At 32.2% G+C, this 21403-nt stretch overlaps 1 protein-coding gene across 8 annotated transcripts in view; it reads left to right on the top strand.

Annotated features, from left to right (window-relative positions):
• Positions 1–21403, top strand: part of LOC121383461 (guanine nucleotide exchange factor VAV3-like) — a 97665-nt gene that overhangs the window by 41898 nt on the left and 34364 nt on the right. For 5 of the 8 annotated variants that reach the window (XM_041513523.1, XM_041513521.1, XM_041513520.1 and 2 more), the window contains 2 exons: positions 4351–4396; positions 7434–7454. In XM_041513523.1, coding sequence (XP_041369457.1) covers positions 4351–4396; positions 7434–7454 — 67 coding nt within the window. The remainder of the gene's footprint in view (positions 1–4350; positions 4397–7433; positions 7455–21403) is intronic. The other 3 variants (XM_041513525.1, XM_041513522.1, XM_041513527.1) reach the window with 1 other exon arrangement.

Here is a 21403-nt window from a genome sequence, read left to right as displayed (position 1 = left end):
ACTGCTGCTTTTTTTCTCTATTTATTTGTTTTTCCCTTTTTTCATCATTTTTTTTTTTTAATGAGCAAGTTTAAATAACTTAAAGTATTTGCATGTCAAGTGCACACATACATGTACACCAGGATTATTAATAACAACTGAAAACCTGTACCTATTTAGCACATATTCATACCACAAATCAGATTTAATCACCAGCAACACCCCACCCCACCCAAATCTATTCCAAATCAGTTTCCCTATTGCCATTTTATTAGTGTATTCTATAAAATATGTGTGTGTTAACAGTTTGCATGCATGCATGTGTTTTTTGTCTTTTTTTCTCTAAAAATACGTTTGAGGTTTTCATTGAAAACTTGAATTTCTTGTTATATATCTGTATTAATAACGTTTGGCATAATATTTGATATCTATTACAACTAGTGTCATACTAGTTACCTCCAGTTAGCCATTAAACATACTTTGTGGGCATTATGAATACCTTTTATAACATAATAATTACATTTTTGCGTCTATACACTTTACGGCAATCTGATCATATCTCGATGAACCCCAAAATATTAAGCCACGCCTACTACCCCTCCCCCCCCCCCCACTGACTCGCACTATTTTTGTGCAACAAGCCGGATTATTCTGGCAATCATATTTAGATATTTTGAAGAAAACGCATGTGAAAGCTACAAAAAATGTATACGATAAATTAATGGAAATGCTATAGCAGAGTAGACATATGGATCTATACACATTGATTAAAAAAAATATATTAAAAAAACCTCTTCGTTAATCATGACATGAGACTCGGTCATTGGCCAAAGAAATCATGTAAGAAACTTCATGCCTGTAGGCCTAACTTACTTGTAAGCGATGTTCAACAGCTGTAGGGGAAAATTAAACGGTTCCACAGACAGCATAAATGTTCCCTTCATTCACTTTCATAAAATATAAACTGAACACGAATAATGCACAGCAGCTAGAGGAAATGACATCATTTACAAAACATCACCTGATTCAAATAATAGTGAATGAACGTTCGCATTCTTATGCGACATAAGTATCAATGAAGTTTACACAAACAATACTACAGGCGTATTTAAAGCCAGACAAAATAAATTCAGTTATGTATTGTTAAATTATGCATATAAATTTAATTTTAAGATTTGACCGCAATTATTTTTTGGTTCTTGCAAGTATGAACAGAAAAAATTATGTGCATGCTTTTGTATGACCCCCTACGCGGAATCATACAGTGTGCACATCGTTTTTTCGGTTCATACTTGCATGAACCAAAAAATAATTGTGGTCAATTCTTAAATGTACGAAAAAACAACAACTCCCATTTAGCAATTTAAACACATGTAGTTCTCATTATATTTACATTTTTGTTAACCAATAAAAAGTTTATCTTACTTTTTTAGTAATTTAAATCAATTGTCTTATAAAATATAACTTCCAGTTAGACATTAAAAATAGTATCATAATCAGGATGCAAATTTAATAGAATTCTGTGCTTCTATAGGAATCCCAGATTTTGGGTCAGAAGCACAAGATTATGAGATGGCATCCTAAAATATCACATTTTACATTTTTGCAATACTGATTAAATAATAATAATAAAATTCTCCAAATGTAATGCCTGTTAATATTTACCTTGCTGTTTGCCATTAAAATTTATTTTTATAATATATAACTTGGGTTTAGCCTTTAAATGAAGTACAACTTTAAACTAAGCTATATTATTATCTCCCTACATTACAAAATGGAGACACGATATTTTGAGGGCTTTACTACTAGGACTGGAATGGCAGATGAAGTTTTTATCATTGCTTTCATGTGATTTGGTTTGCAGTTAACACTTTTTTTTAACAAAATCTTTTAAATTTTATGTTGTTGCTTTGGTTTAATTTCCACGTATTTCGTGCATGCTTTTAAAAAATATATATACGATATAGAACGGGCTTTTCAGATTATTAAATTTTAACTCCATAGTTAGGCTGTCATTATATTAAAAAAAATGTTAATTAATTATTATGTTTTTGAATATTACAGAATTGAAATTAAGTCCTGACTTTGTAGCCATTCTATCATGTCCTCTTTCAATGCTTAAAAGGAGTAAATGATGTTTTAATCATAATTTCTTGTTTGCTGTATATCCATGTCTGAATATTCAGTTTTTTTCTTGTTGTGCAAAATGTTTGTAGTAGCTCAAATATGATTATATACTTTTAAGTACAAAATTAATGTCTGAGAGAGAAATAACTACTACAAATTTTTTTCAGTTAAAACACATTTAATATTCTAAGTCAAAAACTGTAAGTAATATTTTAATTGAATTGTAAATTGCTGGACTTTTTTTTTTTACAATGGTTACAAACTCATGAACATCTTTTGATTACTACATATATATATATAGCACTTTTTGATTACTACATATATATATGGCACTTTTTTATTACTACATCTATATATGGCACTTTTTGATGTAGTAAATGATGTTATAAAAATTATGGTGAAGCAATATTGCAGTGTTAACCTCCAATTACCCAATTATCTAGTTTGTCTTTTGGGGGTAATAATAAATAATTTTAAAATTTCAACCAATAGATTTTGTGATTGCGTGTTTGTTTAATTAGAAGGATTTTAGTAATATAATGGTGTTAGAGATTTTTGTGAATGGTTTTAGACTTATGATTAGTGTTGTGACTAGAATCTTTCCTGGTGCTGGTCTTTTAGCTTGTAAAGCTTACATGTGTGGGCATTTTTTATTTTAAACCCAAACCTTTTTGCTCCCATTGTTTTGGCCGTTGGGATTTTTCTATAGTGTTTTTAGTTGTGAAATTGTGTTTTTTTTTTTTTATATATATCAGTCATGTAGTTTTTTAGCAGTAAAAATGAAACACGATTTAGCACTTTTGCACTGTTGCTTTTTTTCATTTTTGGTTTCATGTAAACCAGCTGATTTATTAAAATGTAGTTACTGTAGTTAGTCTACAGTAGTACAGCTAAAGCTGATTATTTACCGAGTAGTTGCTATTTCTAGATACCACTAACCATGGCTGAAAGCCAGGCGCCATAATTTTAATTACATATTAATTAGTGATTTTGCTGATGTACAATACATGTAAACAGTCCCACTGATACCTTCAGCAAATTTTAAGAAACAAAGTTACATTATTTTTATTATTTGTTAGCTACTAGTACAATGTATATCAATGTTTGAAACAAGTTTTTTTAGACTACAATTAAAGAGCATTTATTATTATTATTATTATTATTATTATTATTATTATTATTATTATTGCTATTGCTATTAAACTAATACAAAGTTATGAATGTGGTTAGCTGAGTAGACCTTTTGAACCACAACTGTTCCCAAGTTCAGCCAGCAAACATTTTGTTAACGTTCGTAAACTATTTGATTGGTTCCCGACGTAGCCATTTCGTTTACCAAGAAGCGCATAAAAACCAGTCTAGCGGACATTTTTCTGCTCAGTCTGGCTGAAACTCATCCCTGGCTATCCTGTTTGTAGAACTATATTTAAAAGTCACCCTCACTTCACCGTTCATTGATGTGAATCAAACACAGGCTATAGGGTGTTAGCATTTTTATTCTCTTATTTTAAAGAGTTTAACACTATTTTCAGTTTGTCTTACACCTATAATAAGTGTAACTAAAATCCTTGGGTCAAAAGATTGAATTCCCTCAGTGGACCCGTTCTGTGCCCCACAACTGATATATCAAACGTTGTGGATGTGCTGTCCTGTTTGTGGACTATTATTTTAAACAATAACCAAATCCTTTCTGATAATGGAAAAACATAACAGGTATCCATTAAGACAATGTGTCAGTATTACCAAATGTTTTACATCTAATAAATGAATGTGTTCTAGTGATATCATTCAACAAAACAAACTTAACATTCCTGGGTCTCCTTTTCAAAATTGGAAACCAGTAGCAAAACAAATAACAGTTTAATAATTTTAAAACGAAAAATCTCTTGGTAAATCCCATTTAGTTTTACCACATTTTAAAATACAAGGTCTAACTGTATACATATATTATTCCACATAGGTTGACATGCTATTATGAATCACATAAATTTGATTCTGCTTTAAGATGCATTGAATTTTCTTCATAACATCCAGTAACCTTTGGGGAAAGTATGTTAATGTCTTCATGTAAAACATATTTTGGTAATATTGATATATAAAACAAGAAGTCTTCACTTCCAGTAAGAAATAAAACTACTTATAAAATTGTACTGGATACGCATGTATGTATTTTGAATATAGACAGAAGTATGATACCTTTTGTTGTTGTACATATGCATATATTGTTTTTATTGTTTTTTTCAGACACATCTTCCTCTTCGACAAGGTCATGTTGATGTGCAAGGCCAGGGTAAGTTGAAAGCTAATATTTTACGGCAGAAATCTGTTGTTATTTCATTCAAACTTTATTTCTTTAGCAAAAGCACATTTTTGTTTTAATTTACTGTGCATTGTTATTGCCTTGTGAAATACGAACTGTGACTTATTCATATTCTCTTTCTGTTTTACTAAATTTATCCTAATTTGCATAAATTATGCACATGTCATTATTGTCGGGTAAAATTTTCAGTTTTTAAATTAAATATGTATGTTCTTTTTGCTAAATATTATTGTGAGTAATGTATTGCCTAGTGGCATGTATGGTAGATTTTTTCAAGTAATTTTTTATATATATATATATATAGATCAGTAGATATTTTGTTTATTTTTTTATTAGATGGTGACTAGATTTAGTACAAGACATCACTGCATTCAATACTTGGTCTTTTGATAGTTCGTAACTGTAATTCGTTGTGCAGTTGGTCACTCGTCTTTTGACGTTGTGTTAGGTCTTGTTCATCATAGTTTTGTTGTAGTGTCAGTACAGGTTTTTTTTTTAAAGGAATATTATTTTTCTTTTGTATATTAACCCCTTTTTTTGGCTCAATACATTATAATTATATTACAATGTGATTTAGCCACACTAAAGAAGTTCTATATTATTGTATTATTTCATTTGGCGACTTAACATTTTATACTATCTATATAAAAAATAGAAGTAGGCACCATCTGGCTCCTAGATGGAACAGTTAATGTAGAGGGCTGAATCTTAGACATTTTTTAAATTATTTAATTGATTTTGTTAAAATTTGACAAAATGTCTGGCTGAATCATAACCGTTTACATTTAAGTAATTTAAAAGTAATTTTAACAATCAAAATTCTGATAATTTTTACTCTTGATATATCCTGTCAGATTTATTTTCCTTAATGGAAATAACCACCTTTAGTTATAATGTCTCTGTTATATTTAATGTATTATTGCAGTAATCTGTATTGGATATACTGTAATTTATTGGGATTGTTACTGCATATTGTTTGGATTATCACATTTTTCTGACAGTAAATCATTTAAAATCATTGTTTATTTTCCTCAAAAAGGGGTTAATTGTTGTTTTATTGTCAGTATAAACCTCTTGTTGGTTTTTCAACTGCAAAAGTACAAAATTTGTTTTAATAATTTTAAACTATTAACTTGTAATTACACTAATACTGCTCATAAAAAGTATTTAATATTTAAGAAGTCTTTATTTATTGTTTTTAAAAAGAAAATAGTATTTTATCGCCAAATAAAATTACCACAATAGACAATTACATATTATAATACATTAATTTTAAATAACAAAAATTAATTGTTATGGTCTTCTTTATTCTGTGCATTCACACCATTCTTTTGTCTTTTGGCTTGGTTTTTCGACATCAAAATGATGCTAATGAAAGAAAGTTTTCTGTCTAAAACAACTAACAGCATTAAATTTTCTCTCATTCTGATACACTTCATCATCTGTTAAGGGCCACACATGGAAGTCGAATGGTGCTAATGAAAAAAAAAATTATCTCTAAAAAAAACTAACAGCTTTGAGTTTTCTCTCATTCTGATATACTTCATCATCTGTTAAGGGCAATGTCCATGGAGATTTCCTGTGCATGGAAAGTGAAATTTTCCTTGCTGTAAGAGAGACCTATACTGGTATGCAAGCTCAGCAAACAATCTAGCAGTCAGCACTTATGATTGTTGCACTGGTTGCTTGATACAGTAAATATTCTTAAGTATTCATTTGACACTAAGCTTTTTGAACATACATGTAGTTCCTTTATATACTTATGGACAGATGGCACCCTTTGAAACATAATGAACACCATGTCTGTGTAGGGCCATTGTGTTCTTCATCTATAGTCCAGGTGTTTGATTCATTAACTCTAGCAACTTTGCGATCTTGCAATGCAAAAAAAGCTGCTAAGATAATGTGATGTTGCTTAAGAGAGCCTAGAGAGCTTTGTAAATTAGGATCCAAACTAGAGATATTCGAAGCTATCTTAGTGCTGTGAAATCGTAAAACCATTATAGGCTGTAATGTACACACCATAGTGACTTCATAACTTAAAATGGTTTTACGATTTTGAAGCGCTAAGATAGCTTCGAAAATATGTGTCCAGATGTCTAGTGTGATATGTTTTAACAATTTATAAATACTTACTAGTAAATATTCTCTAACCTAGCTTATTAAGATGTGCAGAGTGTCTTGTCTAAATAAGTTACATACATGTATATTCCAAAGATAATATGGTTTTTTTTCAATCAACATTAATTCTGAGGATATTGTCGTGATGGCATAGTTTTCTTCAGTTATGTGATACGAGTGTTTCTTATCACACTGTAGATAAACACACTCAAAAATGCCTGCAGTCAGCTTGTTTTCGGCAACAGCAAATAACACAAAGATTATACAAACAATTTGACTCTTTCCTGATGTTATTCAGTTTAATGTAAACACAGTAACCTAGTTTAGTGAACGGTTTCCTGCTCTGGCTGGCTGAAGTCGGCCCTGGATTCAGATCTGAACTATTGCTTATAAAACCTTTACAGTCTAGACTCAAGACACAAGAATTTAAGACTTCAATGTCATTGCAACACCATACAAATTGCTTGTGTGTCATGTCATTAGCGACTGAAACTAGACTCTTACAATGTTTTTATAAGCATGGGCAGCCACAAGCAGTGATCATGTAGAAAATCGGTGCCTCTCAGGGTGCCTTCTGGGTCAGTAACTGACTGAGAGTTAAATATTGCATACCATTTCATAGATATCCGTTTACTCCCACATCTACTTGTTATGAACAGTATTTGAACGTATATAGTCTGTGGTAAATAACCTGCCTGATAGGCACTCAAAATGAAAAAAGTGTTCTGGAATAGATTTGAAATTACATGTACATTTGCAAATACTTCTATCTACAGTAGGCAAGTGAAAAACCCACGCAAAGAGGTTTCCTGTGTTAGAGTTTTCACATTTCCCCATGTATCACACATTTTTTGTCATTATTGTCTTTTGTGCATTCCTTGCTTAGATGGTGGAAAAGTTGCTTTGGGTAAGATATTGTATCCAGATTTCTTTTAATTTCCAAAACCTCCCAGTAATTGACAGTGAAGTGCACCAAACAAACCATATTGACCATCTTGCATCAATCAAAGCATGAATGTGTTCACGTATAAATATAGCATGATTTTATATTGTTACTATTTGTTGTATTTATGTGTTTACAGTAACATTGTCATATATTTATCGTGCATTGTCTTTTACTCCAAATTTTTCTATGTAATTTCAATGCTGTTCTAATTTTTTAGTGTTTTATTTGAGATATAAAACAATATGGAGAATACATGTATAAAACATCGATCATGGACATATTAAATGAAGTATATTTCTGTAAATGTAATTTTAGCCACACATAATACCACAAATCATAAATTTTCATGTCTTTTGTATATTTATTTTTGGCTCTGTTTTTTATTCATCGTTTTCTTTTTTTTAGGAACATGATGTAGTTACTTAATTTTTTTAATTATTGACCATTTTATTTTTGAATACCTGAAGTCAAATGGTGTGTTACGATATATATTTTGTACCGTATTTGGGAATCTTAAGCAGCAGAAATTTGCTATGTTGATGTTAATAATATGTTACAAGATACTGATACAGTCATACTTATTCAGTTATATCCTTTTTTTTGTAGGTATATAGTTCATAAGTTCATATATACATACACATACACATACATATACATATATATAATAGTATTTTTAATGATATTTGTCTCTCTTATTTTTTTTAGTCTATAACAGAATGGCAAATAAAAAAAATTTAAATAATTAATTTGGTGGTGACATAATAAATACTAAAAACTAAAATGTATATTATGCATGTCTGTAAAAGGGTAACCCAACCTGTAATTGTATAATAAATTGTATACTTAAATATGTTTTAAAACTTGAGTATGATGTCTTTATTTCGCTTGTGTTGTAAAGTTAATGAATGTACAGGGATTTATCAAGATGTTCTGTGGGTCTGAATATAAGCCCCTTCCTAAAAGAAATGGCACTGAAAATTCCCAGTTTCTATTTTAAAAATTCCCAATATATATATATATATATATATATATAATGACATCTGTTGTGATAAATTAATTTAACTGTGGTGTACTGCATAATCCAAAGTATTATTTACTCATGCTAATTTTCCCAATCCCATCAGACTAGTGAAAAATCCTGGCTAAATCCCTGTCATATGTCATTGACCATGAAACACTCTTTGAAAATAGATGACATTAACTGATAATGTATTACATGTACCAGTAGCTACAAAAACATATAAGATATAAACAGCAATATTTAAACTTTTTTTTACCAAAAAAACCCAAACTGTAATACATATACTGTCCTAGAAATAGGTACATGTAGGTGAGTAGTTTTTCTATTTGTCATTATTCATAAAATAAAATAAAACTATTTAAAAGTGTGGTTTTTTAAAAATGATATAGTAGACTAAAAATTAGATTTTATGTGAACTCTCCATTTGAGAGTTTATTTTAAATACTGGTAACTTTTGTTTTAATGGAGCCTAAAATAATGAGAATTTGTTACATGGATTCTTTAGGGGCAGCAGGGATTCTGCCAGTGGGTACAAAGGGAAAACATTATTTACCCTGACATTTTGGAGATTAATGGATATGTCACATTTTTTTTTAATTTTAGAAAGATTATAGTAAGAAAACTGCTTTTTGAAATTTGACTAAGTACATAAAATACTGTCAAATTTCAGTTATTTTAAACCCATAACCACCTAGTTGCGGCACTTTTGATCTGATTTGATTTTTGTACATATACCCTCAAATTATTTTCAGGCAGAAAGCCTGGGCAGGGGGAGGGGGTATTCTCTTTGTGCATTTCTGTTTATTCTAATCAAAATAAGTCAGGGAACTCCATTTTTATAGGATTTTCTTTTATCTGGTTGTTAACTATAGCTTTAATAAAATGAGTATACAGTATTAAGTTCCATCATCTGTCTAAATTGTAAGACTGGTTTGAAATATATTTTATGATACTTGGGCATGTGGATATATAAACACACACTGTAGTTTGTAGTTTTCATTGCATTTTGAACAGTCACTGTTCCACATACACTTAGCATGAAGCAAAAGTCAAAATATGAAAATATATTACGGTATTGCTAAATGAAGGTTGGAGAGAAAATTTGTTATTAATATATATATTTATATATGTCTAGCGTTCAGAAAACAAAAAATGTAAGGCATAACTTTATTTTGATGTAAGGACATCCAAAATGACGTCATTCGAGTTTGACGTCATTTCCATTCAAAAATACACCACGTCTCATATTCTTACGTCATTTGAATATCTAGTAATGGCGGACTGGAATTAAAGTTCCGTGTACAGTTTACAAAAACATGTATTAAGCTTGAGCTTATATGATAATGAGATTATTACCCTCGTGTATTTCGGTATCGTCAATATCATATATTAGGAATAAAAATAATGTATTATGCTCGCCAGAGGCTCGCATAATACAATTTTTATTCCTAATATATGATATTGACGATACCGAAAAACACTGGTAATAACCTTTATATATATATATATATATATGGTGTTCTCCAACTCCATATAACCAGGTTGGCACACCGCCAAGGTGATGTGACTTAACACCATTCTCAAGATTTTCAAAAGAATGTCCGAACATGATGATTATTTTCCTGCCGTGCTTGCAAATGACGATTGTTTGGTAAATACTGATTGTGTACTTTAGTCCTTTTTTGAAAACAACATGTTCCATGAACATTTATATTGAACTGCAAGAATAATCGAATGTCAAACCTACTTCAGTTATTTGTGACATGGGGTCTGATATTTGTTTTAATTATTATACAATAGAGATTAACAGCTGTTTGGACATACGAGACCCTCACAGAGCTTTAAGGCATCCCTGTCGTGAAGGTTAATACAAATGTGTGAAGGTTAATACAAATGCATAAAGGTTAATACAAATGTGTGACTACAAATACGTCACTTTTAAGTGACATAGCTGATTCTTAGGATTACATTAATTTATTTTGTGGCTTGTTGCATATTATGATAATTTATGGGTTATGGGTATTTCTTTAATTTGCTGCACCCTCCCACTTGTAATATATTCTCAAACAGCCTTTACCATAAAAGCCTTATTTAGTTATTATTACAAAATCCATTAATTATTAAAGTTACAATCTCTGGTTACCATATTATAACATCATGTACAAATGTGAAATACAAGCTCAAATGCACTTTTAAAAAAGTTGTGTGTGTTCAAACGTATACGCTTGATTCGTCGCCTGTGCCGCCATAGCTCGGCAAAGCACAAACGACAGCCTATTGTCAGTTTTAGTTAACATGTGCATTTGCCGATTTCAAATTGTAGGGCTCGTCTCAAAAAATTAAAAGAGAAATCTTGCACTGTACGAAGAACGTTCGGTTGAGGATACGGTACTAGAGTCTTTAGTTAAAACCGGTTTGATCTTGACAACGTATTATCAACAGTCATACCTTCCTATTTCAGAATTGATATTTTATAAAGTGTTAGTAGAACTTTCAAAGTTTAGTTTGTATACTAGTATTAGTAGTAACACATTAATCATGTATATATTTTTAAAATAAAATATACTAAAGTAGACAATGAACCTTTTCACTTCTTTATTTTACGTGTTAAAATTGACAAATTCAAATAAATATTATTTCGTTTGGAAAGGGTAAAGTTGGAGGGGGGGGTTGTTTAACGACATCAAAGATAAAACATATTGATTTAATAATCATCCGACCCCATACAACCGTAAATAAAATGTGTTGAGTGCATCGTTAAATAAAACATATCCTATCCTTCCTTCCATCTGCGGAGTGCGGCGTCATATATGCACATAACATATTGGATTTTCTGTTCTATATGCTTAAATAATAAAAATATTCCAAGCAATGTAGTTTTAAATTTAAATATTCATAGTAAATAGTAATTATCTGAATTTAATTATAATTTGTTATTGTTTTTGGTTTTTATGACTAATGAAAACAAATTAATAAAGATTTGAATTTTTTTTTTTTTACTTGTTGAAAACAACTTGATGACATCATTAAGTTTGTTTTGTTTAATGACACCACTAGAGCACATTGATTTATTTGTTATCGGCTATTGGATGTCAAAGATTTGGTAATTTTTTACTTGTAGTCTTAGAGGAAACCTGCTACATTTTTCCATTAGCAGCAAGGAAACTTTTATATGCACTTTCTAACATACAGGACAGCACATACCACAGTCATGGTGCACTGCTTGGGATTTGAGGTGGGGGGGGGGGGAACCAATCAGAAAATGGGTCCAATGAGATGGTTTGATCCTACGACAAAAGCACTGCAGGCAAGCACTCTACAAACTGATATTTGTTACTTTTTCTGATATTTGTAATACTGGTGTGTTGTTTGAATACAACAGTACAACAATGTAGAGAGTGTATTATAATTTGTTTTTTCAGACTTCTGATAAAAAGTTGAGAGATATAACTGTAAGTCAGTGCCATGTAGATTTCATGGTTCCTTGAGCAATGATCCTGTACTAGTTTAGATACAATCATGTTGTTGTATTGAGGTTTTTGTATGGGGTTTTTAATTTTTTTCTATTGTTTTCATTATTTATTTTTTTATATACTCTTCAAAAAAAGAAACTCAAAAGGGTACAAATGGGTTATAACTCCGATTTTATGTTTCCTACCGGTTCATGCTTTGTGAATATAAGGTCATTGCATGTCCCAAACACATTCCCACAGTTACATTCGATAAAACGCAGCTACTGTACAATAAAGTTCCAAAATGTGAATATTCGCAAAAACGCAGCCACGTGCAAACCATGTCACCACTGCACGTGCGTTGTCTGCACGTGCAACATGAACACCGACAGTATAAAAGTGCAGGGTGTTCGCTTGCCTGGCCTCTGTATCTGGCCGACAGTTGACAATCCAGGACATGCCGCGTCTCAGTGAACCGCAGAGAAACAATGCCATCGGCCGACTAGACGCAGGCGAATCCAGAACGGCCGTTGCCAGGGCATTCCATGTGTCCCCAAGCACCATCTCCAGACTGTGGGACCGTTACCAGCAACATGGATCAACACGTGACCTCCCTAGATCCGGTCGACCACGGGTCACTACCCCCGGGCAGGACCGCTACATCCGGGTACGCCACCTTCGGGAACAATTGACTACTGCCACCTCCACAGCCGCAGCAATACCAGGTTTGCGCAGGATATCCGACCAGACCGTACGGAACTGCCTACGTGAGGTAGGAATTCGTGCCAGACGTCCAGTTCGAGGTGTCATCTTAACACCACAACACCGTCGACTCCGACTGCAGTGGTGCCAGATTCATCGACAATGGCCTCAACTGCGATGAAGACAGGTGTGGTTCAGTGACGAGTCCCGATTTCTGCTCCGACGTCATGATGGAAGATGTCGCGTGTATAGGCGTCGTGGTGAACGTTATGCGGCAAACTGCGTGCAGGAAGTGGACAGATTCGGCGGGGGTAGTGTCATGGTGTGGGCAGCCATCTCACACACTGGCAGAACTGACCTGGTCCACGTGCAGGGCAACCTGAATGCACAGGGCTACATTGACCAGATCCTCCGGCCACACATCGTTCCAGTTATGGCCAACGCCAACGCAGTGTTCCAACATGACAATGCCAGGCCTCACACAGCACGTCTCACAACGGCTTTCCTACAGAACAACAACATTAATGTCCTTCCTTGGCCATCGACATCACCGGATTTGAACCCAATTGAGAATCTATGGGACGAGTTGGACCGACGCCTCCGACAGCGATAACCACAGCCCCAGACCCTGCCCGAGCTGGCAGCAGCCTTGCAGGCCGAGTGGGCCACCATCCCCCGGGACGTCATCCGTACTCTGGTTGCTTCAATGGGCAGGCGGTGCCAGGCAGTTGTCAACACACGCGGAGGCCACACCCGGTATTGACTCCAGATGACCTTGACCTTGGTGGTGTGTCCTATCACTTACTCACAATGGACTAGAGTGAATTGTGAACAATCCTGCAACATTTGGTAATTATCGGACTCACCATTCAATAATTAAATCAATTCTCCAAAAGTTACGACAATGTGGTTTTGCGTTTCTTCTTTTGAAGAGTATATTATTATTATTATTAGAAAACAAGTAACATTGCATTGAATAAGGGACTGACTTTTTTGTCCGATTTTCCTTCTTTTCTTTTACTTAACTGTAAATATATATTAGCGACATAGTTAATAATTAATTTTTAGTTTTATAGATCCACTTATGTTTTACTGTAGCATTCAGTGTTATTGGTCAAACTGTATGTCAACCCCTGCAATTTCAATGAGCAATGCTGTGAAGATTGCTGCAGAGTCGTTATCTGCTGCACTGTTTTTTGTTGTGGACTATTCAGTTTCTTTTCCCAAAGCTTGTTTTTTGTTGTGGACATTTTCTTTTTAATTGCAGGGGTTATATGTACACACTCAGTATACATCTAGTTGATAATAATTAGGTCATCTGTTAACTGTTCAATGTTTCCCCTAGGGGTTGGAAGGACCCCACACCGACCCCGTGAATTTCTTTACCGGGACCATAAAAATTGTAACCATTTAAAAAAAGGGATGAGTTCACTTCTGTAATTAATTCACCAGATTTAATTTTATTAAAGTCCAAGTTAACAAAATGTTGCAGTCATTTGGGCGCCTAACTACTAAGTGACTGGTACCCAAACAGTTGTTACTCTAACACCGTGCAGGCGTAACAAAATAAACGGTGACCAGTCTCGTCAGATCAGGGGTTTTTTTTTAAAGGTTGCACATAACCATATTGTTTTACGAACTTCCAAAATGTTTTTTGTTTGTTTGGTTTGTTTTTGTTTTTGTGTTGTTGTTTTTTAAATTATATTTAAACATTACATAATTAAATTTGCAAGACTTGAAAGAAATTATTTTTAAGTACATTATATGATGAATTAACACAAATTTAAAAATGTACCTACATACATGTATATAAAAAATATTTACTTTCTTTTATTTGTTTTATCAGTCACTGAGTGATTACAATTTAGCAGGTGAATTTTTTATCATGACCAGTAAAAATTTTATCCACTGGTCAGTATGGGAAGTCATTTTTTTTTTTAATTCTAGAAGTAGAACCACTGACATACATACAGAAGTAGGGCTAATGACTATTCAATCATGGATAATTAATTTTTAAAATCACTAATCCCCAGACCTGTCAACCCTCCCGGATTCCGCTGGAGTCTCCCGGTATTTGATCAAATCTCCTTTCCCCTGTGCGGGAGACAGTTTCTCCTGTTAAATGACATTTTTGTAAGCATAAAAAAAAAATCGATCCTCTTTTGTCAAAATAACATAAGGGAAGTAACTCTACCTTTTTTTTCTCATTCGGAAAATGTCGACTACTTTCGGTTTCTGAGAATGTAACAGGCCGAATTGTCCCGACTGTTTAACCTTTGACGAAGTGAGAATTATGGGATAGCCTATTTATATTGTTAAAAAAGCACATGGAGTTTATAAAATGACGTGTTATTATAATGTTTGTTGTCATCGTAATGGCTATGAAGCGTGTTGCCGCTAATTCAACAGGCTGTGTATTGACATTCAGTGTTGCATATATAAAAAAAAAAAAAATATTCAATTTAGTTCTAATAACACCTTTGAATTGTAAAATGTCTTCCCACTGGATTACATAATGCAACTATGACGAATCTGAACTGACTGACTCCGAGTTGACAGCGATACACACGATGCATGTTAAAATCACATTTCACAGCAAGACAACGAAAAGACCAATTAGCTGTATAAACATACTTGTGTCAGTTAATTTTGTATGTTTGTGCAGTAAAATGTTGGTTATACAGGTACTCTTCAAGAAATTATTTTTGTACAATTAAAAAATGTTGTGTCTGACATTGACATAAAGTTACTCCCGGAAATGGGTATAATTCCGGTATATTTCATGCGATGTTCGTAATGAGGTTTTACTTATGATTAATGAAAATACAATGTTTATTGCATCATTATAATGATTTTAAATAAGTACCACGCCACCGTTCCTCATTATAGTAACAACTGAATATTAATTTATAAGATTTATATAAATTTGTCTTTGGTACTTAGGTACTCTAACCACAAATAATGTAACGCAACCTGTAACTGTAAGGCTGTAAGTGTAATACCGTAAATGTACTAATTAAATTTTTTATTTCTTGTTCATGTTCTTAACATTTTTGGATAAAATATTATAATTTTTTTAAATATGTATTAAATCATAATAATATTTAAACTTTAACAAAAAAACTAAAAAATTTTTTTTTTTTTTAATGCCAAGATCTAAGGTTAAGAAGTATATATGACATTATATAGTATTCATATAACTTATTGTAATAATGGTTTTTTTAAATCTTGCGATTTTGGGTTAAATTGTGTGAATTAAAAAAATCTCCTGCTTTTTGACAAAATCTCCTGCTTTTTCAACACACACCTCCTGCTTTCTCTTGACTAAAGGTTGACAGGTCTGCTAATCCCATGGTTAGTGGATTTTTTTTAAATTCTAGAAGACCTGTGTTTTACTTTTAGATAAATAGATAGATAACAGATAATAATTACAATCAGTAATTCAGTAATATGTATTATCTGTTTGTGCTTAGTCTAATACTTTTATACTTCTTTTTCAAATTATTGTTTTGACATTATGCAAATATTTATTAATAATAAACATTATTATTAAAATCTATCTTAAAATATCTGCTTCTATAAGTGTATATGACACCCGTATGTATTCCATAATGCATCTAAAAACAACTGGAAATTTAAAAAAACAATACTGGGGAGTGTGCCCCTGAACTCCCCTAGCATTTTCGCACACTTTGGGGGCTCTGTTAACGTCAAATTATTTCATAATTATGCCAACCCTCTGAACAAAAATCCTGGGGGAAACACTGCTGTTATACCTGCTGTTCATACTGGACAATTTTAACCTGTGATAACTTGCACTTCCTTCAACATACACCTGTTCAAAGAGAACATTTTAATGTCCCTTCATTTTAATGCCTATATTTATTTATTTTGTTTTTTTAAGTCTGAAAGTTAGTTTTTTAGCCAGAATTTATAAAATCACTATATCAGGCTCAATTTAGAATTGAAAATGTAGGAGATGTGAATTTTCCTTTAGCAGGAGAAATGGGAGAAACTTGATTTTAAAAAAAAGGTGAAATGAACATTTATTACAAATGAGGATTTAGTACACATCGTAATGTTTCATTATGTACTACATTTATTCGGAAAGGTTTCGAATTAGACACGGTTTTAATCATAATATTTTGTTTGCAAATGCAGTGTGTTAAGTAATCTACATGTATATGACACTAAACAAAGTTGGGTTTTTTTTTTTTTTTTTTAAATGACATCATCTGCTATTGGATGTCAAGCATTTGGTAATTTTGACAAATAGTCTTAGAGACGAAACCTGCTAAATGTTTTCCATTAATAGCAAGGGATCTTTTATATGCACCATCCAACATACCACAGCCTTTGACTACGACACTAAATAAGTCAGTGTCTTGACATCGGTATTTGAAATTGGATTAGGTCTAAAATATTACGGTTACTTCGACTTCTCACAATAACTTGGCAATTTGAGATAACATTCAGCAAAAAACACTATTTTGCTGGCAAGATTAGGGCCTGCTATATGTATTGGTAAATTAGTATTTTTATGTTTTGTGCATAGTGAAGTTAACACGAACAAGTTATTAATGAAAACAAAGTGTATCGGGTGCATCTACACAATTTCTTACACACCTGTTGGAGAAAACACTGAGAAAATTTGTGATAATCGATGGTGATTACCTAGACTTTGATGCTAAACCATCCACTCAAATTATCACTACCAAAATAATGTTCTACCTTCTTGTCCAAAAATCCTAATTTTGTTTTAAATTGTTATTGTAATAGTTAACAATAAAACCAGGGTTTTTATCAGTTATGTTTTTAAACTCCCGATAATTTGCACCATTCCCCAAAGGCTGTCATTTTTGTTCCCAATTTTGGAGTAAAAAAAATCCCAATCTGACTAAATAATTATCATTTTTGTTATTATATGAAGATATATTTTAAAAACGATACGTAAGACTTGACAAACACCTCTTCCCTCCACTATATAATGTTTCATAATGCAAAATAGATATATTAATTTGGGTGAGACCTAGCCCAGTGGTAACGCGCTCGCTTGATGCGCAGTCAGTTTGGGATCAATCCCCGTCAGCCCACTGGGCTATTTCTCGCTCCAGCCAGTGCACCATGACTGGTACACCAAAGGCCGCGGTATGTGCTATCCTGTCTATGGGATGGTGTATATAAAAGATCCCTAGCTGCTAATTAAAAAGAGTAGCCCATGAAGTGGCGACAGTGGGTTTCCTCCCTCAATATCTGTGTGGTCCTTAACCATATGTCCGATGCCATGTAACCATAAATAAAATGTGTTGAGTGCGTAGTTAAATACACCATTTCCTTCCTTTCCTTTCCTTAATTTGAATAAATACAATTACCTGTATAGTACTACTCTTTCAAATTCTAGTGTACCGTAATGAGATGTTTTTGAAATGAAGCTGAAAATTCATAATGTTTGGTAAAACAATGTTAAAATTCACAAAGTCAAAGTCATGGGCATCAAGTCAAATTTGAGAAAGAAAACCCTGAAAACAATGTTATTCCCTAAATCTTGTGAGTATTTGTAAGCATTTAAAATATATCATTCAGTTAAATTATCTTTTTATAACATGTAATTCTTTAGCTTCTTTTGGCTACTATCACTAATTTAGGTCACATACATGTACAACAAAACCCTCAGAGGACAGGACAAATCTAATTTGTTTAGTTACACATGTATACAAAACATGGTGACAAAACTGGTATGTTACCAATATTTATCCTATAACTTACCCATGATGTCCATGTCATAAACCCATGTGATAATTTAGTGTATTAACCCGGTTAATAATGGTATGAAAATTTGCAAGGTCTCTAAGTAATGTATTACTCTGGATGGGTCATTTGCTTACAAGCCAACAAGACCTGTGTTTACCTGAGCGTAACGTTTTGAAAGATTTATTTAAAATGTGTGACGTCAAACTAATTTTGCTAATCGTGATGACGTCATATTAGCGATGGCAGCAACTTTAGTACTGTGTTTTACTAAAAATTGAATTAAAATGTTATTTTAGAAGTGTTATAGGATAAATAGAATTCACTAGTAATATGGAAAATATCAACCTCGTCTAGTTAATCGGTAAATACTGATTAACATAGACTCAGTTGATATTTTCCATATTAAAAAATACTCGTGACAAATCCTCTATTTAACAAATCTATTTTGTTTAGTTACACATGTGTAAAAAAAAACTGGTATGTTAACGGTATTTAGCAAATGACAAAATTTTTATTAAAACAAGTTGTTTGTGGTATGCATTACGCTGGAGAAACAACACTGCAACTTCAAAGGTATAAATAAACATTAATGGATGCAAATTTCCAATTTGTGCAGCCTTGCGTGTATATTTGAAAACACATTAATACTAATTTTTGTTTTCAAGATTTTTTTCTCGGTCTCTTTTTCCTTTTTGTCTGTGCGTGTTAGAGGTTGTTTTTGGGGTGTTTTTTTTTTTCTGTCAATAATTTATCACCATAAATTTACATTTATAGTGGTTATTAATATTATTGTTTTGGCCATGTTCTTCTCCAATTTCTTAATGACATATTCCAGTATGTTGCTTTCCTAGTTTTAATTATTATTTATTGTACATACATATAGTATTTGCCTTGTAGATTATTTTATAATTTATGTTGCAGAGAAATGTTTGAATGCTATTGTGTCATGTGTACAATTGCTCTTTCCTTCCTCTATTTTGCATCATGCACTTAAAAGCACGTAATTGTTTAGGTTTTTTTTTTAGGGTTTTTTAATAGTTTTTCTTTGTTATTATGTTTTTAGAGATTAAAATGCTACAAAAAATTATATACCAACTTGTATGTACATGTACATTATAATTCAAAAGTAATATTACTTTTAGTTAGGATTTAAAGCTTGCTTTTGATGTTGTTAAAATTTTATTTTGTTATTACTGAATAATTCAGTAATAAACTCCAACGAGATTAAATAATTTTATTTTTAGTGTATAAATTGTAATAAACTTTATAAAAACAGCAGCTATATTTTCTAGTATAGAAGTTAACTGTTGATTTTGAAATCCGATTGCAATCTACTATAATTGTAATTAATGTTTTTAATCTTGACTTTATAAGTTTGCAATACTAAGTTCCTGTAATATCAAGAATAAGCATCCCAGTAATATCAGTTCTTTGCTTAAAGATCTGGTGTGTAGTCTAGCTCAGTTGGTAGAGCCCATTCTCTGATTGGGCTTTCCCATCCCAACCAGTACACCATGACTGGCATATCAAAGGCTGTGGTATGTGATGTCTTGTCTGTGGGGAAAGTGCTTATTAAAGATCTCATGCTACTAATGGAAAAATGTAATGGGTTTCCTCTCTAAACTATATGTTTGAATTACCAAAATGTTTGACATCCAATAGCCGATGATAAATCAATGTGCTTGAATTTTATCGTTAAATAAAATAAATTTTAAGTTTTTAACTTTGCTTAAGGTTGATGTTAAAAGTTTAATTTTGACTGCAGAAAGTAACTGCTTTTATGACATATTAGGATAGTCATATCATATTAGGATAGTCATATCATATTTTGGTATAGATCATTGGTCTTAAAATAATATATGAACTGAAGTTTTGTGTCATGGTAAATAAACAGTATGAATGGAAAGTTTGCAAACAATTGTTTAACATCTTTTGAGAAATAGTGCCATGAATTTTTTTAACTTTTGAAATAACAAATTTAATGTCTTGCAAATAATGATGTCATGAATTTTGTATGATGTCATAACTGCAAAAAGGCTTGATTGTTTAAATTGATTGTACTAAATTTAGGAATAAATATCATTTTCGTATTGTTCTTGTTAAGACTGCAGGATAACAACAATAATCGATGAATTCATGATGTAGGATATGGCTATATCCTGTACAGGACAAATGGAAAAATCCCACTTGGCAAATGTTGCAGAATTCCCCATTCTTAACTTCATAGAATAATGTAAAAATCCTGGCTACATATCAGTAACCTGTTATTCTTTATAACTTAGCCGAGACATTTTACACCATGGTGCTCTTGTTGATTCTTATGTAGAAAAATACATCTCTAGAAATAAACAACACAAGTTTTAACCAGTCAGTTGGTTACATTGGAGTTCTAAATTTGTTGTATTATTAGTCAGATTTCAAACTGATGCAGTACCCATATGCACAAAACGAGACCCATGTAATCCATGTAACTGGATTTGCTAATGATTGACCATGGAATGTGTTTAAAAGAAACGTGGCAGTGTGATTCTGTTTGTCAGATGGATTTAATCACTGGGACCCTGGTCGTTATTATTATTATTAAGTGGTTTAACATGTCCTTTTAGGATCGGGGGTCTGACTTGGGACAGAGACCCTGGTTGGAGTCTGTTATGACCATTTGTTTCTTAGAAATGTGACCTTTTAAAAAGATGAAGATTTCAGACAGAGATAAGATGTAGAAAAATGGGACTTTAAAAAACAATATTTTGAACATTTTACAGAAATAAGTATTTTTAGAAAGATGAAACTTTAGAATAGAATAATTGACACCCAGTGGCCAATGTGTATTTCAGTGCTGGGGCGTCGTTTAAACGATCATTCATTCATCTGGAATAGAAGAAAGATAGGGCATTTTAGAGAAATGAGATTGTTTATAGATATGGGATTTCTGAAAAAAAACCCCACATAATGAATTTAATAAAGGGAAGTGACTTTTCCTTAGA

This window comes from Gigantopelta aegis, chromosome 10 (genome assembly GCF_016097555.1).
Source record: "Gigantopelta aegis isolate Gae_Host chromosome 10, Gae_host_genome, whole genome shotgun sequence".
Taxonomy (NCBI): Eukaryota; Metazoa; Mollusca; class Gastropoda; order Neomphalida; family Peltospiridae; genus Gigantopelta; species Gigantopelta aegis.
This window is presented reverse-complemented; position numbering and strand designations above follow the sequence as displayed.